Source organism: Necator americanus, chromosome V (genome assembly GCF_031761385.1).
Source record: "Necator americanus strain Aroian chromosome V, whole genome shotgun sequence".
In the NCBI taxonomy this organism is placed as follows: domain Eukaryota; kingdom Metazoa; phylum Nematoda; class Chromadorea; order Rhabditida; family Ancylostomatidae; genus Necator; species Necator americanus.
The window spans coordinates 12,813,959-12,840,928 of NC_087375.1; the positions used below are offsets into that span (position 1 = coordinate 12,813,959).

The window sequence follows — 26,970 nt, forward strand, 5'->3', positions numbered from 1 at the left end:
CATGCAAAAGTGCAGAAAAAAAGTGCCCCAATCCATGACTCAAGTGTTAAAAGACGACTTTGGGGTTTTTCACGCATTTTTTGGATTTTTCCAGGTGCATGTGATTTTCTTTTCGGAATTGTCTTCCATTTAAATTCCATATGATTTCTGAAACATTTCATCATCAAAGGTATCTTGTTCATCTAGCTGAAAAAACAACATAGTGATAGTTTTTATGAGAAGTACATAAGGGAAATGATTAGACATTCATTAATAAAGGTCACTCGTGGCTTCTGAATGTTCCGTTTAAATTTATTCTCAGAAGAGGTCAATCACAGACTAAAAAATTGACGCTTAGTTTTTTTCTTCTAAGGAATAAAGACAAGCTCAGAAAAGTCATGTTTTCTAAATGTTGCGATCTAATTTTCGTCAGCAATTCAATGACGAGTTCAAAAAAACTTTATTTCTCTATGAAACAATGTGGGAGAGCTACTAAAAAAATATGTTTTTAGAAAATATGTTCGATCGAATTAATTCGTTTAATCGAATTACGAAAAAAACCTGCTACTCATATTTTTCTAACCAGTTTTAAGGGCGATGGAAGCGCTAGAAGGAACAAATAAGCCGAGGCGGAGGATAAGAGGAAATCTAGTATGACGGGGGTCAGAAGCACTTAGGCATGAGCGGTCGGGATCGGCGGCGGGCGCTCGGTGGAGAGCCGTGCATACGTTTTACGTCATGTGTCGGTTATTGTGCAACCTGGAAAAAGTCAGAACAAGCGATGGCAGTGTTACACTGACGGATCCAACGGAGCCACAGGAACGGCACCTTCCAGCCCAGCTCCATCGAAGTTTCGATCAAAATCCATCGAGTAATCCACTACTAGCGCCTTAAATATCCCACCGAAAGAGATCGAGAGTAATTTTCTGTAAATTTCTTTCGAAATAGAGTCCTGGAGCACAAAAGACAATAGAAATTTCAGAAAAATGACGTGTTGTCAGCGAAATCAATAGGGAAAACACAAGAAGCCGAAAACAAACAATCAAAGCGGTGACCGCTTATCGTGTGGACGTTGGAAGTGTGCTGTGACCGCAAAAAATAACAGAACACGGCCAACATTCCAAGAATTTATGCTGGCCAGTCGACGAAAAATGTAGCAACAAATACTGGTAATCTACTGATTAACTGTAAATTCCGACTTTCAGTGAATGCGAATCCAAATCAGATGATTTAATGTGGGAAGCGGGAACGAAATAGTGGAGGGCAGAGTCAACCATTCATTAATAAAGGTCACTCGTGGCTTCTGAATGTTCCGTTTAAATTTATTCTCAGAAGAGGTCAATCACAGACTAAAAAATTGACGCTTAGTTTTTTTCTTCTAGGGAAAAAAAACAAGCTCAGAAAAGTCATGTTTTCTAAATGTTGCGATCTAATTTTCGTCAGCAATTCAATGACGAGTTCAAAAAAACTTTATTTCTCTATGAAACAATGTGGGAGAGCGACTACAAAAAATATGTTTTTAGAAAATATGTTCGATCGAATTAATTCGTTTAATCGAATTACGAAAAAAACCTGCTACTCATATTTTTCTAACCAGTTTTAAGGGCGATGGAAGCGCTAGAAGGAACAAATAAGCCGAGGCGGAGGATAAGAGGAAATCTAGTATGACGGGGGTCAGAAGCACTTAGGCATGAGCGGTCGGGATCGGCGGCGGGCGCTCGGTGGAGAGCCGTGCATACGTTTTACGTCATGTGTCGGTTATTGTGCAACCTGGAAAAAGTCAGAACAAGCGATGGCAGTGTTACACTGACGGATCCAACGGAGCCACAGGAACGGCACCTTCCAGCCCAGCTCCATCGAAGTTTCGATCAAAATCCATCGAGTAATCCACTACTAGCGCCTTAAATATCCCACCGAAAGAGATCGAGAGTAATTTTCTGTAAATTTCTTTCGAAATAGAGTCCTGGAGCACAAAAGACAATAGAAATTTCAGAAAAATGACGTGTTGTCAGCGAAATCAATAGGGAAAACACACCGAAAACAAACAATCAAAGCGGTGACCGCTTATCGTGTGGACGTTGGAAGTGTGCTGTGACCGCAAAAAATAACAGAACACGGCCAACATTCCAAGAATTTATGCTGGCCAGTCGACGAAAAATGTAGCAACAAATACTGGTAATCTACTGATTAACTGTAAATTCCGACTTTCAGTGAATGCGAATCCAAATCAGATGATTTAATGTGGGAAGCGGGAACGAAATAGTGGAGGGCAGAGTCAACCGCTGCGAGAGCACGAGCTGGACATCTGTTCTTCCTCATCGGTTCTCTTCATATGCTATGTTTACATTAAAATTGGTAAATAAAGGAGTACTTAATTGCTGTAGAACTTACAGAAGAACGAGGAGTCTGAGAGATAAGCGGATGTGTAATCTATTCCGATCTGTTTTTTTCTTCTTGGAGGTTATTTTGCTCTTATGTGGCTTGTAATGGTAATCTTTGAATTTCTGTACTGTACAATTTCCGATGGTAGTAAAAAATTCTATTGTTTTCCTTAGATTATTAAGAAACTGCCGAAAGCATCAGAATGATTCAGATGGGTATTTCCATTATCGACTTTCTTTACACATTACTGCGCTATTCTCTTCTTTCTTTTTTCTCTCTTCTTTTTTGGGTGCGTTCCACGAAGATTTACATATCCTGAGAGGAAAAGAGTGAGAGGAAGAGACGCGAAGAAAATAAAATAGTGCGACGAGTGCTCTAGAAGTAACGTTTTAAAATGGGGAATAATCAGACTAATACGAAAATTTTGTCGTGTTGAGGAAGAGAGATTGGTGGGAGATGTTTGCAAAGCATTGCCTAAGCTTCCATTCATGTCGGTCCGCCTTTATTTCAAAAAATGGGACGAAAAAAGACTAGCAAAAAAAAACACCAAACTGATAAAACTACAATTCGAAGAAATAAAACTTTCGTATTCTTTGAAAGCGAAAAGAACAATAACAAAATAGTGGGAACGAGAAAAGAAGAAATCGGAATGAAAAGACCTAGAGATTAAAGATTATGACTATTAATTTTCTTTCGAAAGCGACTTATTTAAGTGCAAAAAAGGAAAAATCTGTAAATTTGATTCTTTTATTGTAGGGAACTGCTCAGAGTTACCATCATGTTCTAGAATGTGTTCCAAGAGTACTGCCGAGCAAATTCTAGAAAAAAAATTCTTACACATTAACAGATTGCTCTATCACGATCAACATTGTTAGAAAAAAGAGAAGACGAAGGAGAAATGATCTTATCATGGTTGATAAAATCCTCTATGGTTATAGTAACCTGAAAATTTCTGATTTTTTTCCCATCCAGCAGTCGATAACACGCGGTTCAGCACTTAAGATTGGCTCTGATTTCACAGGTCGTCAAGGAGGAGCGCTTTTCGTTTAGAAGGCTGGCTAGGACTACAGGAGAGTTCTCACTTCCAATAAGCTCTTAGTATTCGAAAAAAAAAAACCGTTTCCGAATTCCTTGAGGGAACGAATAATTAGATTCCACTGCTTGATGATCATTCAATTAACAATTTACAATAATTTAGAGTGTATTTGTGTGTTGTTTATTGCCTGTACTAGTTAGTTGTTCTTCTTCTTGCTACTTGTATACACACATGAACAACATGTGATGGATAAATAATAAAAAAAAAGAGAAGGTAATCCTTATCCGTTTAGTAGTGCATGGAACATACAATAGAATTTTTTTTGAAGAGGTAGGGCTGTATTGAAAACAATGATGTAGCTCAGAGAGACTTTTCAGCGAAAATTAGTTGGTACTGGGAAAGGAGGATAGAACATGAGACTGTTTGGAATCTCATTTTTAAAATTTAAGATTGTAGGAAATCGGAAAAAGGCGACCAATTTTAACCTGCACTGTTTCTACACCTCCGAAATAGACCAGTAAATGATGATCTCGCAATTTTCAATTTGATTTCTTCGAAGCTCAGTTATATTAATTCACAGCGTAAGTAGGAACCGGAAAAGAGGAAAAAAAAGAACAAAACAGGGGTACTATAGTTGTAAATTCGAGAGAATAGTGATAATAAGTGTGGAAGTAATTTGTGGAAAAATGAGCGGGAGACGGATCCGAAATCGATACACGCCCATGGCGGCTACTGGAGAGTAAAATGCGGTCGTGTTGCGGCCAAATAATGGCAAAAATACGAATCCACCAGCACACTCGCCTATCGGATAAACTAGTATCCTCAACTGCACCCACCATGGACTAATCGTACGCTAAAACGCGTATTATTCTGTTGGGTTTTCGAAGGAAAAAGGGAGAATTGCGTCGATTATACTTCCGGAATGGAATTCGAGATATTGATGAACAGGTGAACAAACGAAAACATGGAATGTGTAGAGAGTTTGGAAGAGTTGAAAATTTGATGTAGGATAACCAAAATGAGCTCAAGCAAAGGAAGAACTTCGAGTGAAAATTGGAAAAAAGTTAGAATGAATTTGTGAGAACAGAGGATTCTACTTTAGTCGATAACTGAAATGGTAATCCCATTTCTGCTTGCCTCTTCTATGGAGTTTTTGAATGATGAAGCGCAGTAAAATTTCATTACATGGGTGTTTCTTCTCGAACTTCGCGAGAAAAACTCGCATGTGGAATTTCAGTTAATGTAATTATTAATTATATATTAGTATAAGAAATTTCTTCTCATCCTTCAGCAACCCACTAGCAGTAGTCGTATGGGAAGGTTTTTTTTCAAGTTGTATAAATAAACACATAAAATGAGATCTTCTGGGAGCTGCATAGAAATTAATAGGTAAACACTATGTTATGTGTTCGATTGTGTAAACAATGAACCTTATCTTAGAAAAAAAACCTCGCTCATTTGAGTACACTGCCATCTAACATTAAGGTTCTTCGTCTCTTCTGCACTTATACCACGTCTCGTCCATTCGAATCTCGAATTCAACGCTATGTCTGCGAATGAAAAAGGGAGGGACAAGGACGCGTTGATTGGTTAATTTGTCTAATTCCCTTTAAGCCATTTCATATACTGACTCCTCTCTTTGCAGTAGTATACAACACCGCTACTAACTTGTGTCCCAAAATCCGTCGCAAGCCGTCGAAATTCTTTTAAATGGGCAAAATTAATTTTTGAAAATACCACTCGAAAGTAAATGAGCCGCTGATTTCAAATATTCTTCGAGAATTTACTTTTGACGAATGTGTGTCCTGAAAACGAACAAAGTTCCCTCAAGCCCCGTTAATTACTTTCACACCTCCGCCATCCTGCAATTGGCATATCCCGCGGATACATCTCCATGGAAAGAAGGGGTGTTCATAAGATTTCCGCTTATTTCTCGGAATTGGACAAAATTTTTATTGTTTATCACAATTTAATTTTGCCCGCTTCCAAGAAATCCAACGGTTTGCGACGGATTAATCCGTCCGCGACGGATTTTGGGGCACAAGTTAGCAGCGGTGTTGTATATCGTTGCGAACAAGCTGACTGTTCAACTAATATGTGAACATCGAACAGGCTTCATTTCAGCTCATTGAGTGGAATTGAAAGAAAAACGAATCAGGCTCAGTGCATTGTTCCTGTGCGCCTCTTTTTCTGCTTTTACACCACCTACGTGCGGATAACAGGAGAGTACGCGGGAAGGGGGGACAGTGTTGTTTTAATAGCAAATATCTTAGAAAACAACGGTTTATTAGCAGTATCACATAGTGTATTCTACTCAAGTGCCTCTGAAAATGGTACTTTTAACAGAAATAGGAAGAGCGAGTAGAAGAGATAAACAAAATGCTGGATTGCTGCTCACTTTACGAAGTGACTTTGTATTATATTTCGTTTTCCCCCTTATTACACTGCAAAGCTACATGTTTTTCAACTCCTATGATCCTTGAGGTAGCCGTTCAGAAGGGAAAAGGTAGCGAAGCGAATACGAGGACCATATCATAAAATAGGAACAGTTAACTCTTCCTTTATCAATCGAAAAGTTGATTTTTCTTGATTCGACAATAGTTCGAGCAGAACTAATCCAAATATATTATATCTTGGAATGACGAGTTCAAGCAAACACTTCGCAAAAATATGAAAACTCATCTACGCAAGGTGCTCGAATATTCAAATACTGCATGAATAGTAGATGAATAGTAATACTAATTTCTTTGCAGATCAAACGTACTGTGAAACAATTGTTATCCGGATAGTCCGCGTCCGCAAAATCAATGCTCCGAATAAAAATGACTAATGACAAGGAGTTAGGCTCTTTACAATTAATCCGAGGACTTTCAGCACCGTGATGCATGTTTCGGATTTTTGTGGATTTTTTCGACTGCGTTTTTAGAGTACATTTTCATATGGCTGCTTGCTCTCCGTCGGGTTAGTTTTACAAATCTTTTCTTGATAGAAAAGGACATTTTCCAGGTCCAATAACAAAATGGTAGCAGTTTTATTGCATTTCTTTTAAAGTTATTATTTCGTTGCTATAACAGTATCCAGATGTTTGACAACCATGTCAAAGACCTCTTCAATTGAGCCATTTGCTTGTATCTGGAATGTGAATGAAATGAAAAGAAGTGTTGGAAGCGAGAGCGAGAGGAAGCGCATGTTGGACCTCCACGCTCATTTTTTTGAGGGACTTAGAACAAATAATTGATTTTAAAAAAATTAGCGTTATTGTTTAGTACCCTTATTAATTTCTTCTTCTTTTCATAGTATTCAACTACTGGAGCTGTAGCTAATTTGAAAGTGTTCAGTCTTTTTTTGACCGTCTCCAAATTGTCGTCAACGCGCCCACTAAAAGCGAAGGCTTCTTTAGGTGCGCAGTAGTTGCTTTAGGTTTCTGAAGTCACCTGGTTTTGGCACGTTTCAGAAGCCTTTCGATAAGAATATTATCAGAGACTTCGAAAAAGATGACGGATTTTGCCTCGTAGATCTCTTTCTCGAACTGTTCTCCTTGGCTTACTTCACGCGGATAGCCGTCAATAAGAAAACCATTAGTTCCCTTTGCAACCGCTTTAAGCATAGCTTCTTTTACGAGATTCAGGACCACTTCCTAGAAGTCACTATCTTCATTTAAAGTGTGCAACAGAAAAAGTGAGCCACCTACCAATGGAACCAGTCCTCCTGCCTCCATAATTTTGTTTAATTGAGCCCCTCTCGGGGAACTTGACTTCACCTAAGAAGTAATATTATTGGTAAAACGAGGTTTTGGTCGTTCCAACGGCTTACCTCTTCTCGGAGCAAATCCCCCGACGATAGGTGTGACAAGGAATACCTAGCTACAATTTTCTCACACTGTGTTCCTTTTCCTGATCCAGGACCTCCTTAGAACTTCGTGGTATTTTATTTCTAATCAGATTGCCAGAAATGAAAGAAAAGAAAAAAAGCTGAGACTATGTAAGTTCTTCACCTACGATGAAAAAGATTGGGACGTTGGCTTTTTTGAGGGGAGTCAGGTCTACCAGTTCCCTATAAATAATTATTTTATTCATTCCTTAATTAAATAAACTGATGAATTTAAGAGTCAAATTCATGGAAATTGACAAATTTGTCCTCGCTAAGAGAAAAGTTTGGTTTCCAAACAACATCCCACCAGTGCTATCACCATTAATCCATCTTTGGATTTTATGGAATTATTAGGCAGTTCAGATGGATAGATTGAATGGGGAGAAAAAATTGATCACAGATCACATGGTTCATCGGGCGAGGAGGTAAGAGAGATCACATCTGCATCTGATCCATTATAGGTGACTTTTACCATTATCGTCCGTTTTCGTATCTGTTCGCGATAAATAATCTGGTGTTCGAGGATTCGGAGACAAATACTCGAACTTGAAATGCGTAGGAAAAACTGATGAAGATCCGACCCGCTGCATAATGTTTTGCTTGCTAAGCATCTGATCGGCTAATCGGATCGGATTGGTGGATCTCCACATATTCGATTCGACTGCGACTTACTTCTGTCCCATGCACTCATCAAGATGTTTCGCAACTTTTGCAAAAATCTCTTCGATCGTCCCTTCTGCCACAATCTAAAAATGAAACATCAAAAGCTGGGAAAACGAATCCTCTGATAAATCAGTAAGGTGAGCGACACACTCTAACAAGCTTCTTTTTCTTTTCATAATAGTCAACTACAGGTTTTGTAGCTGTTCTAAAAGTGTTTAATCTCTTTTTGATTGTCTCGAAGTTGTCGTCAACTCGTCCGCTGAAATTGGTGTCTTGATTAGAACGAGTTAAAAAAAATCGCGAAATTTGCTTTGACCTTGTCTTTGCTCGCTTCAAAAGTCGCTCAATCAAAATCTCATCGGTTACATCAAAAAAGATGACAGATTTTGCTTCTTGTATCTGCAATGAAGTATTAAGTTTAAATTAAGGAATTTTCCACAGTCTCCGAACTTCCTGTTCGAACTGCTCTCCTTGTTTAACCTCTCGAGGATAACCATCCACCAGAAATCCTTTACAGCCTTTAGCAACTTCTTTAAGCATAGCTTCTTTGATAAGGTCGAGCACTACTTCCTGAACAATGTCTTCAACACCAAAAATCATAGTACAAGTAATTATGACTACCAACAAGTGGGACTAGTTCTCCGGCTTCCATGATCTTGCTCAGCAAAGCTCCTCTGGGGGAACCTGACTTCACCTAAGGTATCTGGTATTGGGATATCTTAATGAAGACTTTGAGAGCTTGGACGTCCGTACCTCGTCTCTTAAAAGATCGCCGGACGACAGGTGCGACAACCCATACTTAGCGACTATTTTCTCACACTGAGTGCCCTTTCCGGATCCTGGGCCACCTAAGTGAGATGGGTAATGTAAGGCGAATCACTAAGTATGATCTAAGTAGGAAAAGTGTTCCGAATGCTCTCATATCTGTGTCACAACGACGCGACGCTTTATCGACTTTATGACGAGAAAAAGTCAATAGGTGGAACCAACCTGCTATGAAGAATATTGGCACTGCGGCTTTTTTGAGTGGAGTTAGATCAATGGACTTTCTCTTTACAGTCGACGCTTCCAATCTGGCATTGACAATTTGATTATTAGGAAAGTGTCCAGCACGTGGTGACCAATGAATGGTGTGCTATAGCGAAAAACGCTATTCAAAAGTGGATATGGTGCACCGGTGGATCACGCGAGGAAATGTTCACATATTTTCCCTACTTCTAAAATAGTCTGAGAAAATATTCTTCGCTTAATTGGTCACGTCAAAGGAGGATGATAAGTTCGCCTTGGGGATGCTCCTGTACTCAAACTGCAAAGGGCCATCTAGAATATCTGCAAAACGTTGCGTCTCGCCAGTACTTGGCATCGACAGACGGTACAGGCGACAGGCAAGGTTACGCAGAATATGCAGCAGTAGAGAGATTCTTTGTGAATTCTAGCGGAGGATCGAATAAGGGGTCAGATATATTGAAGGATGGCTCACTTTACTGATGATGCGGATGAGCGGCATTAGACCATAACATCCACTCTCCGTTACCTCGAGCTAAGGAAAATGATAAAGAAACCTGCTACTGGATCTATAGTTCATTGAAATCCATGGCAAAGAGTAACTAACCTTTTCTCAGACAATTTATCGAGTTGCTTTAATACATCTCTTATTATCTTCTCCACTGGTCCTGTCGTTGTGATCTGAAAACGAAGAATCATTTATCGTCAATCTTGTAATTCCTCGGGATTCATACCCTTAATAACTTCTTTTCCTTCTCGTAATGCTCAATTACAGGAATCGTGGATCTATCGAAGGTCATTAAACGATTTTCGATTGTTTTCACGTTGTCATCGATTCGTCCACTTTAAAGAATGCTCATAAGTGAGAACAACTGAGAGCAACTCTCTACTCACCGAGTATTCGCACGTTTTTTCAAATTTTCCGTCACAGTACTCACTGGAACATCTAGGAATACGAGGGATTTGAATTCCTGGATCTGTAACGATCTCAGCCACTAGCTTTCTTTTGTAATAAGAAAAGACTAGCTGATTTTTTCCCGAACTAATTGCAGTATCCATCAAAATTATTGTAATTACTGAATGAATTACTAATTAGCTTGATAGATGGTAATAAGACAAAGGATTCTAGTACAGTACTTCGTGTTCGAACAGCTCTCCTTGCTTCATTTCACGCGGAAAACCATCGATTACAAAGCCTGCAGCTCCTCTGTTAAGCTCCTTCAAAATCGCCTCCTTGAGCAGTTCCAAAACAGCTTCCTGTGCAGAGCAACATAGGAGATCTCGTGGCGGCTACCAACCACTAACTTACTTTTGGACACAGCTGCCCTTCATTCATAGGTTTTAGGAGTTGGGCACTTCTACTGGTTCCTAATTTGATCTCAAATCCATAATTAGGTTAGCAAGTCTTAACTGGAGTGATGAATTAAAAGCTCAGAGACACCCACCTCGTTTCTTATTAGGTCACCACAAGAAATGTATGAAAGCTCGAATGTGGTTGCGAGTTTGGTGCTATATGTACTCTTGTCGGTGCCAGGACGTCCTGGATTCAAGCACACTTGCAAGAATATAAAAGTTTACTTTTTTTGCAATGTTACTTACCCAGCACAAACAGAGCAGGAACATTAGCTTTTTTTAATGGAAAGTGATTTAGCTTTTTCTCATCCATTAGCACTGACTACGACAGAACAGTGTGCATGAGAACCGCTTAACAAACCGTAAGCATATATAATGAAGCCTGTTTGTTTCAAACTTGTTTTTACTCCTTGCAGTTTTGGAGCAATAACTGGAGGGCTTTGCGGTGGTGATAATATTGAGATATGTGATCGGAGCGAAAGCTAAAAGGTGACTTACTTGACTTACTTTAATTTTCTTCACACCACTATTGAAATCTCCTGTGTGCATATACTTCAAAAAAGAGTGCACTTATCTCGTATGGTACTAACAGAAATACGGTAACTTCGTTGACCACAACACCTTGTATCGTAAATGTTACGGAGAAGAAGTGCTGTCCCTGTCACTCGCCATCAAAGTTTGGTATTCACGTTAGTGGTGGCTGGAACCATCTAAACTATGAGCATGCTGATACGCTGAGCAAAAATAGAGAGAAAGGGCAAATGCATGCAAATGAATCTCCAATAGTTGTTTAAACGTTGGCTAACAAAGCTATTAGGAAAATCGACAGGAAAACCTGGATGTCTTAAAAAGATTGCAAATTTAACAGTTATGGGGTCCAAGAAGATGGAGGAAGGTACTGTGCGGATCTTCTCCGCCTCCACCTTATATAAACTACCATTGTGGTGCTTTCATCAAGAGAGGAATACACAGATGAGAGAACTACTAGAAAATTTAAAATAACCGCCAGATTATGAATAACGTGGATATCTGCTTAGCTTAGGTGTTTTTACTTCTTCTCGAACTCATTTTTACTTACTTTGGAACATCCTGCTTTTCCTGCACGCCAAACTATTATGTCCAAAAGGATTGCGAGGGAATTTCGGATCAGGGCTATATATCAAAAGGAATGGTTTGACCTGCTTCACTCTGCGGGAGGACTGATTTTATTGGTGGACGTGATTGCTCGCATGTTCGCAGAGATGAGCCGTCACTGAACGTAGCTCTGTCTAATCTTCTTGACCTGCAACGGGAGCTCGCACAAAGTCAACCATTATCCTGCCAGACTTTTCGTCTCGTCAGATCGGCCTGATGACGCCGAGCTCGACAACGATATTTTATCGTGACGACAAAGAGAGTTGTTGGTGAAGATACCGAGCTTTCTCTAGACATTTGCCCCTTCAGGTTACGGGCTTTCAAGGATGGATGACAACAGCTTTTTGCGACTTCTTGCGTAGCTTCCTTCGTATAACTGTGCGAGTTATACATGCCGTACATGCTATGGCGTTTAAAAGCAAGGTCAACGCAAGCTTGTGACATTCAAATTCGTAGACGCACGTCCTTAAAATGATTGAAGAATTTGAACAATTGATTTCTTAAAAATGATGGAAAAATATCGTTAAGTGAGCAACTGACAAACACAAAAAAAACTTTGTTAGTGCGCCTTTTTATGGACAAACGTTCTGAGGAGCACATGTGAAGGTGATAACTCGGGAACACAATTAGAATTTCTTATAACATCAGCCATGGAGAAACTCTGACCAATACTGCAGAATGACATTACTTGTGGCTCTTTCATAGTGTAATTTATGCGATACATAATCTTTCGCATTACGAACATATTCTCGAAACTCTTTTGCTCCAGTGCTGTTCCTGAACCGCACGTGCAGTACTCTGGATACGCGCAGACGTTGAGGAAATAGTAATCTATGATGTTGACGTTTCCACGTTTCGAAAGAACAGTCGACGGCAAGCGTGTAGTGTGGAAATAAAACCATTCCAGAACACCTCATCTCATGTTTTTAGTATGGCCGCTCATATAGGAATGAAAATTTAGTTATAATAAACAGAATTAGAGAACCAAATTGGACATCAAATAAATTGAAATAGATGTAAATAAAAAATGATAATAAATATAATATAGTAAATATTAACAAAAAAGCTACAATGGATATTAATATAAAGTGGTGGAAGTAAAACAAAAATATATAGTGTAATACAGACGCTATGGATACCTCAGTGCAAAGATTAGAAGTGTTTCAATACGTATGTGCCCATATAAGTTGAAAAGATGCGCAAGCTCTCGTGTATTTAACGACACAATTCTTCTTTTGACAAACGGATGAAAGTTCGATCACCACTAAAATTATGATTTTTGCAGAATGAAAAAAAAGTTAAAAACGACAGCGAATCTTCTAAAACCACTTGTGCACTATTTCCTACTATTTGCATGCAATTTTACAGATTGACAATGAAAACGGTAAGTTGAGGGATCGAATTTCCCCGGAATCTTTCCATTTTTACAAAGTGGAAAGACAGCTAATACCGACGTAGAACGCATTCTATTAGGGTGTTTGAAAAATATCTGCCGAAAAATTCGCAGAAGCACAGATTTTTTGAGATGTTCTGGGAGTTCCCGCTTTAAATGTATTATATAAGGACAGCACCGCGTGTATACGCATAACATATGTGGCCCCCTCTTCCTTCCCTATTTCATCCTATTATGGCCGAACATTCCACCCATATTCGACACGTACTCCTTCACGAGTTCGAATCTGGCCACCTCGTTGCTGAAGCCCATCGAAACTCAGGTCAGATATTTGGCACTGAAGCTCCTTCTGAGCGGTCTGTCCCCAGCGCTTCAAAGCCGGAAACAAGAAACTCGAAGATGAGCCTCGCATTGGTCGACCGACTGCAATACTGTTCGACGAACTGAAGAATCTGGCCGAGCAGCATCCATATGAAGGTGTGCAGTATCTAGCTGCCAGTGGCTGTTCGCTGTCCACCATGAGCAATGGATTGCAATTGCGACGGCAACCACCAAAGACGCCTGGACATTTGCACTCAGCTCCTCTCCAGAGGCCGCAGATTCGACACATTGTCATTGGAGATGAAAAAAAAAGGGTCCTCTGCGTCAACCACATCCACAAACGTGCGTGGTGCACTGGCGATGAAATGCCGGATCCTTTCGTGGAAGGTGAAATCCATGAGAAAAAGGTCATGCTGAGCGTCCGGAAGGGAGTTAATGGAATCTACCGTTTCGAACTGCTGCTGGACAACACGAAAGTTGCTGTCGAGGTCTACTGCGCTCAACTGCAAAGACTGACCGACAAGATCTGCGAGGAGCAGTCGAAGCTCGACAACGCTCGCCTGCTGCACGATAACCCTCACATTGCGAAAAAGACTTCCCAGAAAATTCTGGAGCTCGGATGGTAAGTCCTACCGCACCCACCGTACAGCTCGGGCCTGGCCTCTTCCGATCGCTTCAGCATCACCTGGAAGAGAAGCGCTACGATGATCGTGACCATCTCGAAACCTTCGGGCTTTCTTCGCCTCCAAGTCGCCGGAATTCTACTAAAGGAATCAGTGTCCTGTGAGACGTTGGCAGAAGGTTGTCGATGTTGATGGAGATTATTTCGTCGAATAATGAAATGTTGTTAAAAAGTTGTGTTGTTTTGAAATTTCGCCGTATTTCGGCAGATACGTTCCGAACACCCTAATAATTAATCCACCCTTCCTCTCAGCTGAGAGCTATATACCCTATACACCCTACAATAAAGTCTTCATCTTTTGAAGAGACCTCAGGTTTCACATTCTCTGTAAAAATTTCGCTCATCAAAGGTGTCGAAGCTGGGTGGTCCCATTGTCACATTGTCACCACATTTTGTATTGCCAATACAAAATTTTGATGCTTCCATTTTATTATCCTACGCCTGAAGCTCAATATATGATTTTGTAATGTATGTAATTACTAAATGTTACTTCTGATATGACATAATATTTTGTAAGATATGTAATTATCCATTGCTATAAATATTATGTCCTAATTAACTTCTATGGTCCATTCACGTACTGTCACAGTGTCCTTTCCCTTACTACCCTAACCTTGTGACGCCTGTGTTGATGTGAGAAAATCCTATCACACGCTTGACCCTATCTATCAATCCTTCGAGGACTTTTTTTAAAGGAAACTCTCTCATATTGCATTAATATGTGGTGCTTTCGAATGCATGGAGCATTCCACTTCGGAAGGAAAAGGAACCAACTCACTGGATCGAACAAGTACAGGTACAGTTTGCTTTAACAAAGACAAAACTGCGCATCTAGGAAGACGCCTGTTCAAGTTTTGAGTCGATGAGTGAGCAGTAGAAATTTTTCGAAAATATCTCTAGCTTTCCTATCTTTAGAGGTGTAGATAGCGCAGCTTTACACTACCGATAACAACATAGATAATAGAAAATGAAGATTCAAATTTGACATATGGCCTACTCTTAAGCTCGGAAGTTGGAAAGTTTGAGATGTTTGAGATGAATTCAACGAGAAAAACTGAAAAAATATGAATTCAGATCCTCCCCTAACTTATCAAGAGCTCCGTGGATAGTTAGAAAATAACCACTCCAAGGAAAATGCTATCTCATCTTTCGTTTCTCTCCTTCCCTCTGTTATCCTCAGTCCCATCAAAAAATAAGAAGGGAAAGAAAGCAGAACATTTCCTCTTTTACTCTATGGCCATTTAACGTGACTGAGTAAATAGGTACATTGGAATTTTATGAACATTGCCAAAAACTGGGCCCTCTCTCATCTACGAGGAATCCGAATAATCGGTTGAATAGAAGAAAAATTCATCCTTATTTGTGTATACATGGAGAGCAGTCAGAGCATCTGGGTTTCCTTCGCATGATTTGCTGCTATCGATAGGCTTAGCTTCAACGCTCTTGTACGCCACTCCTTTTATGAGGAATCTGCTACATTTCGATTTTTTTTTCAAACGAGGCATCACTCGGTTGTTGCACGTCACTTCCCTCGATGAAGATCGTACATGCACCTTCGAGTTTTATTTCATTCTTATCAATTTGGTGGCGGCTTAAAAAGGGTTCCTCGGGCATGTGAAGTTATACACGTAAAGAATGAAGCTTTGAATCTATATTTTTCAAAGAGACACAAAAGAGGCATGTTTCGAAGAACAATCTACAGACACCCAGATAGAAACTTTGTTGACTTTATTTGAGGTTTATTTGACTGGCCATAAAAAAGCTCTGACTAACATCGGAGGTCGGCAACTCTGAGTTATCTCTATATATATAGTTCCTTTCCTCAGCGACATATTCTTGAAATTTCGACGTTCCACAGCATTTTCCTGAATTGCACACGCAACGCTCCGCATACACATAGGCATTGAGGAAGTAGTAGCCAGTGGTGTTGTACGCGATACCAAAGAACAACCGACGGTGATCTGATACAGGCGCATCATTGTGTAGCTCTCTTTTTTTTATTGTAACAGAAAAATTACGAAAATCTCAAAAATAAGGACCGAGAATCAAAGATAATCTATAGAGTCTACGGAAATGCAACAACGACAGTTTTCAATTTTCAGGTGTGGAAACCCGAGCAAGCTTATTTCCATCTTATTTTCTCGTAAAGAATGTAAATTCTTGTTGCTTTGATTGAAATCTGAGCTTGATAAGCTTGAAATTTTATCTTAATGATTTTGGAAGTTCTTTCGAAGTTTTCTGTAAATTTTCATTAGAAATCCTAGTATACATACCAATTAATCAATACTCATCACAAAAGAACTCATCAAAACAATATTGTTTTTCACTTGCTGGCTGGTTTTCCATCAGTTTCTCACAGCAAGTCCTCTGTGGTCTCTCAATATGTCGAAGCAGATAACAGGAGTACTTCCAAAAAATCCTTCAAGTTCTGGTTTCATGATCAATTTACTACCTTAGCCTACTTGCGCAATGTAGCTAATTTCACGTATCTATTTGGAATCTTTCTAGCAATCTCACATACATGAAATGAACTCCTTTCGAATAGGAAGAGGATGCATTTCACGCAGAAAGGAAAGATTCGACTCACTAGCTCGAACAAATACAGGTACAGCCGTGCATTCGGGCTCCGGAATCCTTGTAAAGAAGTGCCTAAAAATTTCCAAGCCACTTTCCACCTCTCAGCTGTTTCTAATCATAGAATTTTTCTCTGGCTACAGTACCCGAAAACAAGTGGTATTAAAATGACGAGGACACGTTGGTGTCCTCGTCAAAATGGCAATAAACATCGACTCTTTCAAACAACTTACAACCTGAATCGAAGTTTACAGATGAGAAGATGTTTTCCAATGCCAGCTCTAACAATCTTTTTCGTTTACGCTCCATTATCAAGCTACGAAGAAGTCGAAGTTTTCTATATATACTTGCAGAAAGAGAGAGAGAGGCTTTCCGATTTCATCTTGACGACTAAGACCATCCATGCAAACTCGCAACTCCAGAAGCCCTCCTTTCTACACTGGACATGGGAGTCTCCCGATGGAAGGTATCATTTTGAAGTTGACCACTTCGTCGTCAGTAAAGGTTTTGATTATGTACTACTTTCTTAAGCTGAACCAAGTAAAGGTTTTGTCAGACAGATGTCGCTGTTGTACCAAAGCTTTGTACGGATCGAACCACCGCCTTCTTCGAGGAAGATTTTCTTACACACGGAAAGGAGAAAAACCCACGAAGTTCTCAAAGCGAATTCCTAGAACCATCATCAACTGGGAGCTAAGCGCCGTTTGCCGGCTTTTGAGAAGATACTATCATGGACATCATCAACGCGAATATGAACGGCTTGAAGAACATCTTCACGACTGTACGAAGAAAGCGAGGAGTTTCTGAAAAACCAAGATACGCCTGTCTCCGAAACCTCTAGAGGTGATACATTCACGTGGAGCTGCATGAACTGCTGAAAGAAGACCTCAAAGAGATAAAAGCAGAAGTGTTGGCTGAAGCTGCAGAGGCGGAACAGAGCATTTGTTACTCCTGTCGGAACTTCGCCGATTGTAAAACAATAATGACTGCTCTCGGAACCTCAGATGGAACAATTGCAGCATCAAGAAAGGGATGGAAAAGGTGATTCACCACTTCTACTCAGTTTTCCTCGACAGCCACGTTTTCTCCTCACAACCCGAGGGAAGATGGGCATAACATTCCAAAGGTCGTCCCTTTCAAAATCCGACATAACATCATGTCGGTCAAGAATCGTACATCACCCGGTCTCGACAGAATCAAGCCTGAGCACCTGAAGTACCTACCGCCAGTCCTTATCAACACACTGACGAAGCTCTTCACTCGTTATCTGTCGGAATGCAAGGTTCCTAAGCAATGGAAGAAAACAGCAAAACCGTGCTGTTGTATAAATAGTGAGTCCCACAAGACATTGGCAACTATCGCTAAACCTGCTTACTGTCTGTCTGTCTACAAGCTCTTCACGAGAGTGAACCTTAACAGGATAGAAAGATGAAGGAAGATGAAAGATACAGTTGAAACCGAAGCGATCATAGAGGCCTTAGGCAACCAAGGCGTCCCTCCTCTATACATAAAGATAATTCGTGAGTGTTTAGCAATTTCATGACCAAAAGTTTCCCATTCTACAATGATGTCATAATCGGCGTGAACAGAGGGGTTCGTCAAGGTGACACAATTCCACCCAAAATATTCACTTCCACTCTCGAGAACGCGGTGCGAGGATTGGAATGGCATAAAATGGGAGTGAAAGTTGACGGCTATCATTTACACCATCTTCATTTTGCTGATGGCATCGTTCTTATGCCATCAAGCATCAATCAGGCGGAACGGTTACTGCCCGAATTTGATGAAACGTGTAGAAAGATCGGTCTTCAGCTAAACCTAAACAAGACTATTTTCATTATGAACGGATGGGTTTCTGATGCCCATTCACGCTCAACGGAACCAATATATCCGAATGGTCCAGCTACGTTTATCTGGGTCGGGAAATAAACATGATGAACCCCGACCTCAGAGCTGGACCGAAAGAAACGAGCGGCTTGGGAGACATTCAAGGGCATCGAGGACGTAGTGTAGAGGACCAAGAACATCCAGCTCCGTGCTCACCTATTCAACCCTTCTTCCTGCTCTGATGTACGCTTCAGAAACGTGGACGTTTCGCAAGCAGGAGGAAAATGCGATCAGCGTCATAGAACGCAGAATTGAAAGGACGATGCTAGGAGTAACCCACTTTACGTAAATGGAGAAAGGGATTCAAAATTTACTCCAACGTCACCGATCGAAGACCAGAAACGATGCCGCATATGCCAAGGAGGCAAAATTTGGTGAGCCGGATACGTTATGCGTTCCAACGACAATCGTTGAGCCAGAGCCGTAAGCGACTGGATACCACGCGACATCAAACGCGCCGCTGGAAGACCGCTCATATGTGTACTGCGTTCAAGAGAGTCTCTTTTGAACGTAGCACAGATATGAGCGGTGGGGTCGCATGCGTTGTGGCTTTGCAGGAACTAGTATACGATGACTCGAACTTGGCTGTGGCTCATTGGAGCCATGGTTGAATGTCAACCTGCGAAATCCGATCGTTATATACCTCTCTGGTGTAAGTTTCTGGAGCATTCAACCATATTCCATTCCCAAAAAAGTTCAACTCAAAACCTCTAAAACTCTGGATCCGAAATTATATTTTTGAGCAAGACTTTTGGACCAACTTAACAAAATTGTCATGGGAGATGCCTGTTCAAGTTATGAGGCGATGAGTGAGTATGAGTACGAAACTCCATGGAGATATCTTAGTTTAGCTTTCTCTTGAATTATTGTTTGAATAGGGAACACTACAAAACCTGGAGAATGATCAAAAAGCATAACTGACATATACCTTCGAACGTAGTCTTTTGGAAAACGTTTCCGGAAAACACGGTCGGCCCTTCCGAATTTAAGAACATGGAGTTTTTAATCTGTCACATCGCTACAAACTCTCAAAAAAAAAACCAAAATCGGCGAGCATGGAACATTGATTTCTGATGGAAAAAAAATAAAAATTATACATTTACGCATTCTTTCCTTTTCTCTCTGCATCAAGAACTTTGTCGTTAGGCAGGAAATGATCACTCTACGGTGAATGCTTTCGTTTCTCTTTCTCTTACTCTCCTTCCTGTTCTCGATACTCAACGCAAAATAGGAGAGGAAAAGAAGCAGCAAAATTTGTCTCTTAATACTCGCAGAAATTGTGGACTGTGAACATTGTGAAATATGAGTGTTAGAGAGAAATTCTTTTGAGATATCTCAAGCTTTTAGCTTTTTCTCAACTTTTAGGAGATTACTTAGCCGACCTTTACACTACAAAAATGACGAATAATCGATGAGTATCACTGAGTAATAAAATCCTTTCGGAATATTAAAGAAGAAGGCGGTCAACTCTTTTGGACTTGAGAAGTACCTTCCAACTTGACATATTTCATTCCTGCAAATTTAGAAGTCGGCAAGATAGAAATGTCAATTTGGCGAGAAAACTAGGAAGAATACCCTACGAACTCGTTTCCTGCACCGCAGCAGGAACACCGTTGTCAGATAGAAAGTGAAAACTTCGCAGGAAACACTGACATAACTTTTGTTTCTCCTTTTCCTCTTCTTCTGAATCTTCAACACAAATTAGACGAAGGAATTAATGTAAAAATTCTTTTTTATGGTAGTAAATCGATTTCATAAGAAACTGTGCTATTAAATCTGACAAACTTTACTTATAAATTAGTGTGCCTTCGTCTATCAGAAATCCCGAAGATTCAGTTGAATAGAAGTGCAAGGAGCCTTTTTGGAACTCGTAGACAGTAGTAAGGTCATTTCGTTCTCTTGTTCCTCCTTCGCATGATTCGTTGCTGTTGTGGTTAGCTTTGATGCTCTTGAACGCCAATTCTTCTGGTGCCGTTATACTGGACTCGCATGAGGAAGCTTCTAGACCTCGATTGATTTCAAACAACGCATCACTAGGTTGTTGCACCACATTTCCGTCGGTGAAGATAGTACACGTACCCTATAGTTCAAGTAAATAAGGAGAATGCATATGCAATTTTTAAAAATATAAATAAACATGCCTTAATGCTTTCATATTTAACGAAGGTGCAGTCGCTCTCTTCGTAGCAAGCTATCATGCACTGATTCTGTACGTCAAGCCTAATTTGGTATTTCACAGCTGCATTGAACTCACATTCTCTTGGAAAAAAGGTGGATGTGAGCAAAGGTGTGATCTAAAATTAGCTGTTGGGTTTATTATTTAAAGGCAGAGCAATATAAGTGAAATTATGTGTATATTTGCCTGTGCAAAGTGCAAAACCAGTGTGATCCAGTTTAGGCTACCACCACTGTGCATATCTGAAAGTAAATTTAGAACAAAAATTTGATCGTTGGGATGATCAGCATTCCCAAACATTGCCGAACAAATTCTTTGCAATTCCACCTAGGAAAACCAAAAAAAGTAAAGATTTCTGGATGAAGTTTGAAGATACACAGGCTAACACCAGTCCAAACATGCGTCCATGGCGATATTCGCTAGATTTTGTTTAGAAACGATAAGATTCCTTTTCTTTTCTTTTCTTGGATATAAAATGTACGGTGATTCGTTGAAACATCCAGCAGAAACCAGCAAAAGTTGCTAGCATGAAACGAATTTAACGTAAAACAACTTTATGCAACGCTTAAGAATTGTAGCAATTTTTCGTTACATGTGGCATTAAGAAAGGAGCTCACGTTTCATTGCAGTTTTTGATATCAACGTTTATAACATAAAAGAAGGTCCCGAAAACTTCGTTCACAGTTCCTAAGTAGAGGCTGCTGCTGAGTAGCAGTCGAGTAAAGACCGAATGACTTACTGAGGACTTCCGTCCCTCAGAAACGTGGCTCCCATAAAACAGCTCATCCTTTTGTTTGTGGCTAGCAACGGAAGCAATCAACGGCTCCTGCTTAGAAAAGGATGAAAGGCTCGAATCGAAATAAGGGTCGGCTTTTTAAATATCACGAAGGTGATAGACAGTAAATGAGGATTACGGTAACTGACTTCTGCTGCAAATTTCAAACACGAATCAGACTATTTAACACGTGTTAAGTTAAGTGCTAGTACAAATCATCGCTTGGATAAAAAACGCAGCTGCAACACCAGCTGCATCGCTTCGCATATATAGATGACGCATGTGGGCAGAAATCAGTTAGATGGTGACTTGCGCGGAGTCAAAGTTCTTTGTCTCATTCATATTCGTCTAAGGTGCATCAATACATCACTTATATATTGTGCACTACTTGTTGCAGTTATCCTTTTGTATTATAACTTCGCTTAGTCGCCCTTTGTGTTATTGTAACATTTATTTCTGATCTTACACATATAGCTTTAACATTATTCGTGCCTTATATTTGTAACGATTGGTTAACATAAACATAGATAAAGTTTAATTACCCAAATTTGAGATACCGCGTAGCAATCAAGGCACTCTACGTTGGACTACATCACATCAAAGGTGTTTCGGCAAGCGAATATGTTGAGTTTAGAAGCCATTGCCCAAGTTTGGATTAGGCCAATTAAGATTGTAAAGCTGTTTGCCTATTTCAGCGTGATTTTGTTCAATTTTGTAGACTGGATCAAGCGGAATGATGCAATCCGCAATAATCCGGTTCCTTTATAATGGAGTTGTGTGTGGTGAAGAGCAACTTTATTGAGATTAACCGACATTGGCTCGAAAATCAACCATGAAAAAACTCTGATTAACGTCGGAGACCGGCAAGTCTGAGTTAGTGCAATATGAATAGTGGCCTTTTTCAGAGACATATTCCCGAAACTCCCTCGTCCCAGAACATTCTCCTGAACTGGACACGCAACGCTCTGCATACACGTAGGCATTGAGGAAGTAGTATCCGGTGGTGTTGTACACGTCCCCAAAGAACAGACGACGGTGACCTGAAACTATTCAGCATCATTGAGCTATACTCTGTTACTTCCTACTGTCGTGAAAAAATTGTGGAAATTGTAAAGATAAAGGAAAAAAGTTGTGAAGACAATCTATGGAGCGACGAAAATGCAGCAACTATAGCTTTCATTTTGCAGGTGTAAAAACTCAATCATGCTTGCGAACGTTTCTAATTTTTTTTCCTTAAGACTGTGAATGAAATTGAATGAAATCTGAGCTCGTCTTATGGTTTTGAAAATTCGTTCCAAGTCACCTGTAGGATTGAATTAGACATTCTAATATTTACAGTGATTAAATAATACTAATGACACGATGGCGCTCATTTTCGAAACAGCACGGTTTCAACGAAATTGTTACTTTGTGTAATGACTTATACAAACAATCTTTTTTGGCTTAATGGTCCTTAGTCCAGCTATTACCAAAGAACTTATGAAACAACACTGTTTTCCTAGTGACTTATTGTTTTTCCATCACTTTGTTACACCAGGTCATGCGGTCGATGAATACGTTGAAGCTGATAACAGGAGCACCTCCAGAAAATCCTCGAAGTTCTGGTTTTATGATCAAATTATTACTAAGCCTGCTGATACAATGTAGCTAATTTTACGAATCTATCTAGGATCTTTAATAGAATTCTCTTATACATCGAATGAAGTGCTTTCGAATAGGAGGATGCATTCTACCTTGAAAGGAAAGATTCAACTCACTAGCTCGAACAAATACAGGTACAGCCGTGCATTGTGGTTCCGGATTCCTCGTGAATAATAAACTGAACAATTTGACAGCCATTATCTGACCACAGTAAATAACTTGGTAAGAAATTAGTTTGTTAAAGGCATCACCCCACGAATCTGAGGTGGTACGGATTTCAGGTGAAGTATTCATATACGGCCTAGTAGATTATGAAGAGGAGGTGATTCCATTTATTTCTTGCTAATTGCCGTAAAAAACGGATCGGAAGATGCCGCGCCGCACAAGGCTGGCGCACTACACGGTTTCCTTGTGGAAAACAGTGCACCGGAACGCTCGAAGCCGCATCTTCCGAGCCGTTTTCTACGGCAATTAGGAAGAAATGAACGGAATCACCCTTCCCTCAATAATCTATGGCCCCGTATACGAATACTCCACCGGAAATCCGTACCACTCCAGATTCGTGGGGTGATGCCTTTAACCACAACAAGCACAAACCGGCCGGTGATACGGTGATATATCTAGTTCTGTTACTTCAAAAATTGGTGAATGATCAGGAACTATCAGTGACTGATCCCTCTGATTGCAAAACTCTCGGGAACTTTTCCGGAAAATGTGATCAGTTCTCTTAAATCAAGGAAGATAGAGTTTTAAATCTGACATATCGCTGCAATCTCAAAAGTCGGCAAGCTGAAAACATCGAGAAATATTGAAAATGAATACATTTATGCATTCCCCCTTGTGGTCAGAAATAAGCAATTTTTTTCGAAAGACTGCAAGTCGAATTAACAAAAAAGAGTGAAAAGGTATTTCGAAGTTAAATAAACTTTACTGGTAAACAGGTGCTTCTCCATCTGGAAGGAATCCGGAAGAATCAGTTGAATAGAGGAACAAGCCATTCTCAGTTACGTATGTATAGACAACAGTCAGAGCGTCTACGTTTATTTGGCATGACATGCTGCTACCGCTGGTCTTAGCTTCAATACTCTTGAACGCGACTTCCTTTGCAATCGTTATGCTGGATTCACATGAGGATTCCTCTGAATCTCGCTGTATTTGAAACAATGCATCACTTGGCTGCTGCGTGTCAGTTCCCTCCATGAAGACAGTGCATGCACCCTAAAATTGAGGTGGATGAAGAGAATCCGGCTGTTTCTTTTTTGACAATAAATTAACAAGCCTTAGCCTTATCGTATTTGACGAATGTGCAGTCATCCTCTTCGTAGCAGGCTGTCAAGCATTGTTCAAGTGTTTCAAGCGTAATTTGGTATTTTAGAGCTGCATTGAACTCATGTTCTTTTGGGAAAAAGGTAGATGAGAGCAAAGGTGTGATCTACGATCAGTTTTTTAAGCTCTTTTTTGGCGTTAAAAAATTAATAGTGAGAAAACATATGCATATTTGCCTGTGTAATGTGCAAAGCGAGATTGATCCAGTTGAAGATACGGCCGCCGTCCATGTCTAAAAGCATCTTCAGAGAAAAAAATTGGCAGCGGTAGTGCTGCTTACTATTCTCGAACGTTGCAAACACCGAACAAACTCGACATTCCACCTATGAGAGCCAAAAAAATATAGAATTGCCCTTATTTTATGTCTTGGATATGAACGCATTGTACCGTTTTAAAAAATTTACCAGAAACCGGCAGGAGTTACTACCATGAGGCAAACTCAATGAAAAATAACTTCACTCAACCTTCAAGAGGAAATTTTTCAATCAATACTCGTGGCAGTAGATAGTACTGCTGTTGGTATTTTTCCAGAAAAAGAAAAACTTCAAGAAAAGAATCTTCTATGGGCGTTTATTGTACCTAATTTTCTCGGTCAATCCATCTCACCGTTAACCGAACCGGAAACTGTTCAGAAAACGTGTTTTATGGGAGGATGCTTCGTTTTTGAAGTAGTAAATGGTGGTGACTTCACGTTTCATTGCAGTTATTGTTGACTATTTGTACAAGTTGAAAGGTTCCAGAAACCTCCCGCCGAATTTTGTTGACCTACGTAGAGGCTTCTGCTGGGTAGCATGAGAATAAAGACTGAATGGCTGACAGAGCCGTTGCCATTTTGGCCTTCGCTTTTCAAAAGCGTGGCTCACATAAATTAGGTCGTGTTATGGTTCGGGCATGGCAACGGAAGCATCAAAGGTTTCAACAGGATGTAAATCTTCACGTAACATATGGGCCACTGTTTTGAAAAGTGCATCATGATTTTAACGTGGTGAGGAAACCTCAGCGAAGACGCAAAGGAAGGTAGATTGTGGAACCCAGCATGGTTTCGCTCATGTTTCCTCGAAGGCATCACCCCACGAATTTGGGGTGGTTTCAGGCGTTTTAATGCCTATGCGGGTCGTAGATTGTCGAGAAGAGGGTGATTCCGTTCATCTCTTCCTGTATCAGTGTAAACGGACGACCCCGGAACGTTGTTTCTTACGACGTTCTATATTGCAGCGCGCCACCCTTGCGCCCTCGATTAGTCGAAAACTTATTCGGACGAATGGCAGGCAGGGCGAGGCACAAAGGTTGCGCATTGCAACAGAAGCCGTCGCAGGAAGCAGCGTTCCGGCGTCGTCCGTATACACTGATACAGGGAGAAATAAACGGAATCACCCTTTTTCCCACAATCAACGACCCCGTACAGGCATCACCTGCCTGAACCCCTGATTCGTGGGGCGATGCCTTTAATCGTCACAAAATAGTAATGGAAAACGCCATTTTTTATGACGATTTCAGTTGCACACATTTCGGCCTGATGTCCCATCCCTACAGATGTTTACGTACTAGTGGAGGGATTCTTTATCCTATACGTTTCTTTTTTTCGTTCCTTCCTTTTATTGTATAGGAAATAGGAATTGAGATTTTGTAGAAAGAAACGTGGCAAGTGCAGCAACAATCAGCGCCGATAGCTGCCACTTTACGATCCCTCCGACTTATCCAAGTAATGGACATAGACTGCCAGTCTGTTTCTCGAAGCGCATCGCTGTGTCTTGGAGATGCCTAGAGGTAGGGATGGTGAAATGTACATAGAAGGGAAAAAGCGCTAAAGAACACTGAAAGATGAAAGCAACTCTGCGAAGCCCTTATTTGATCTTTTGGCAAGGTTTCAGTTTGAACACTATGTTTGTTGCGCGAAGTGACTGGATATTTGGAATGCCGAGGAAGTAACTGAATTCGGATCCACGGACTAATCTAAGAAGATACCTGAATGCGACAAACAAGTGCCTTTTCTTTCGTGCCGGTACATAACTTATTTCCTTCTGTTTCAAACAATTAACGATCGCTTTTTTCGCGTACATACACTTTTCACAAGTGCTTCCACATCTTAGTAGACTGCACTGTTGCAGATCTTACGAAATAACGTGAGAAGTGAAATTTCGCCATGTGATACTGATGTTTTAAACCGGTTCACCACTATCTTAAAATTCTATTCTCACTATTTTCTCCAATTTCCATATGTGATCGTGCGTATCTGCTTTGTTACCTTTATGAGAAATCTTATTGTCCTTATATATGTTTCATTGTTTCGCCATCTCTAAGCAAAAAGAAGCAGTGAAGCACCCACGTGACCTATTTTCTTGCACCGTGAAAACGTCTTCTTCTTCTAAACCCTTCAATAGTTAGGATCCAAAAGTAGCTAACTATGGTAGACTGCTGAGTGCAAATAAAGCAGCAATTTTGAAGACCGTTTCTGCGTGGTTGAAAAGGTTCCGCTTCGCCATTCGTTTTTGAAAACTTTGCGTTTGCGCCAGAAAATAGAGTAAATCTTCGAAAAAATGGACGAAGGCTGCCGTTTTACGTTGTCTGTCCTTCTAAGAACATTGAAGGTCTGCAGGATCGCTCTTCTACTTTCCAGCACCATCACAGCATGCGGCAGAGCAGATTAGGCCATAGAGGCGATTGACTATAGGCTTCTGTTTAAGATTGGTGGATACAAACTCTTGCTACTTTTTTTGGATTTGTTATCCTGTTTCAACATCGACGTGGAAAATAATGCTAGACGTGATAATGC

At 40.3% G+C, this 26,970-nt stretch overlaps 6 protein-coding genes across 7 annotated transcripts; 3 read left to right on the forward strand and 3 right to left on the reverse strand.

Moving 5' to 3' along the window:
• Positions 1 to 6,451: 6,451 nt before the first annotated feature.
• On the reverse strand, positions 6,452 to 10,601 carry RB195_013689 (uncharacterized protein; the record flags this gene model as incomplete). The annotated part of the gene is made up of 20 exons (XM_064203631.1): positions 6,452 to 6,529; positions 6,667 to 6,775; positions 6,832 to 7,034; positions 7,089 to 7,157; positions 7,211 to 7,305; positions 7,392 to 7,450; positions 7,940 to 8,013; positions 8,081 to 8,189; positions 8,247 to 8,329; positions 8,381 to 8,500; positions 8,556 to 8,624; positions 8,684 to 8,778; positions 8,921 to 9,003; positions 9,543 to 9,616; positions 9,670 to 9,778; positions 9,830 to 9,912; positions 10,073 to 10,192; positions 10,245 to 10,313; positions 10,381 to 10,475; positions 10,535 to 10,601. The coding sequence occupies 20 exons, from the start codon at positions 10,599 to 10,601 to the stop codon at positions 6,452 to 6,454; spliced, it is 1,863 nt and encodes a 620-aa protein (XP_064059512.1).
• Positions 10,602 to 13,049: 2,448 nt separating this feature from the next.
• RB195_013690 (uncharacterized protein) lies at positions 13,050 to 13,951 on the forward strand (the record flags this gene model as incomplete). The annotated part of the gene is made up of 3 exons (XM_064203632.1): positions 13,050 to 13,137; positions 13,194 to 13,758; positions 13,816 to 13,951. 3 exons carry the CDS (start codon positions 13,050 to 13,052, stop codon positions 13,949 to 13,951), a joined length of 789 nt encoding a protein of 262 aa, XP_064059513.1.
• On the forward strand, positions 13,334 to 13,762 carry RB195_013691 (uncharacterized protein; the record flags this gene model as incomplete). Its single annotated transcript, XM_064203633.1, has 1 exon — positions 13,334 to 13,762. The coding sequence occupies one exon, from the start codon at positions 13,334 to 13,336 to the stop codon at positions 13,760 to 13,762; it is 429 nt and encodes a 142-aa protein (XP_064059514.1).
• Positions 13,952 to 15,546: 1,595 nt separating the features above from the next.
• RB195_013692 (uncharacterized protein) lies at positions 15,547 to 23,069 on the reverse strand (the record flags this gene model as incomplete). 2 transcript variants are annotated; one of them, XM_064203635.1, is made up of 7 exons in its annotated part: positions 15,547 to 15,779; positions 16,406 to 16,467; positions 20,070 to 20,359; positions 20,421 to 20,573; positions 20,642 to 20,697; positions 21,195 to 21,209; positions 22,988 to 23,069. In XM_064203635.1, 7 exons carry the CDS (start codon positions 23,067 to 23,069, stop codon positions 15,547 to 15,549), a joined length of 891 nt encoding a protein of 296 aa, XP_064059515.1. The 2 variants fall into 2 exon arrangements, with proteins under 2 accessions (XP_064059515.1, XP_064059517.1); XM_064203634.1 differs by lacking the exons at positions 15,547 to 15,779; positions 16,406 to 16,467; positions 21,195 to 21,209; positions 22,988 to 23,069 and having other exon boundaries at positions 20,066 to 20,359; positions 20,642 to 20,695.
• On the forward strand, positions 17,932 to 18,321 carry RB195_013693 (uncharacterized protein; the record flags this gene model as incomplete). Its single annotated transcript, XM_064203636.1, has 1 exon — positions 17,932 to 18,321. One exon carries the CDS (start codon positions 17,932 to 17,934, stop codon positions 18,319 to 18,321), a length of 390 nt encoding a protein of 129 aa, XP_064059516.1.
• A 1,072-nt stretch (positions 23,070 to 24,141) lies between the features above and the next one.
• RB195_013694 (uncharacterized protein) lies at positions 24,142 to 24,427 on the reverse strand (the record flags this gene model as incomplete). Its single annotated transcript, XM_064203637.1, has 2 exons — positions 24,142 to 24,303; positions 24,374 to 24,427. The coding sequence occupies 2 exons, from the start codon at positions 24,425 to 24,427 to the stop codon at positions 24,142 to 24,144; spliced, it is 216 nt and encodes a 71-aa protein (XP_064059518.1).
• Positions 24,428 to 26,970: the final 2,543 nt, after the last annotated feature.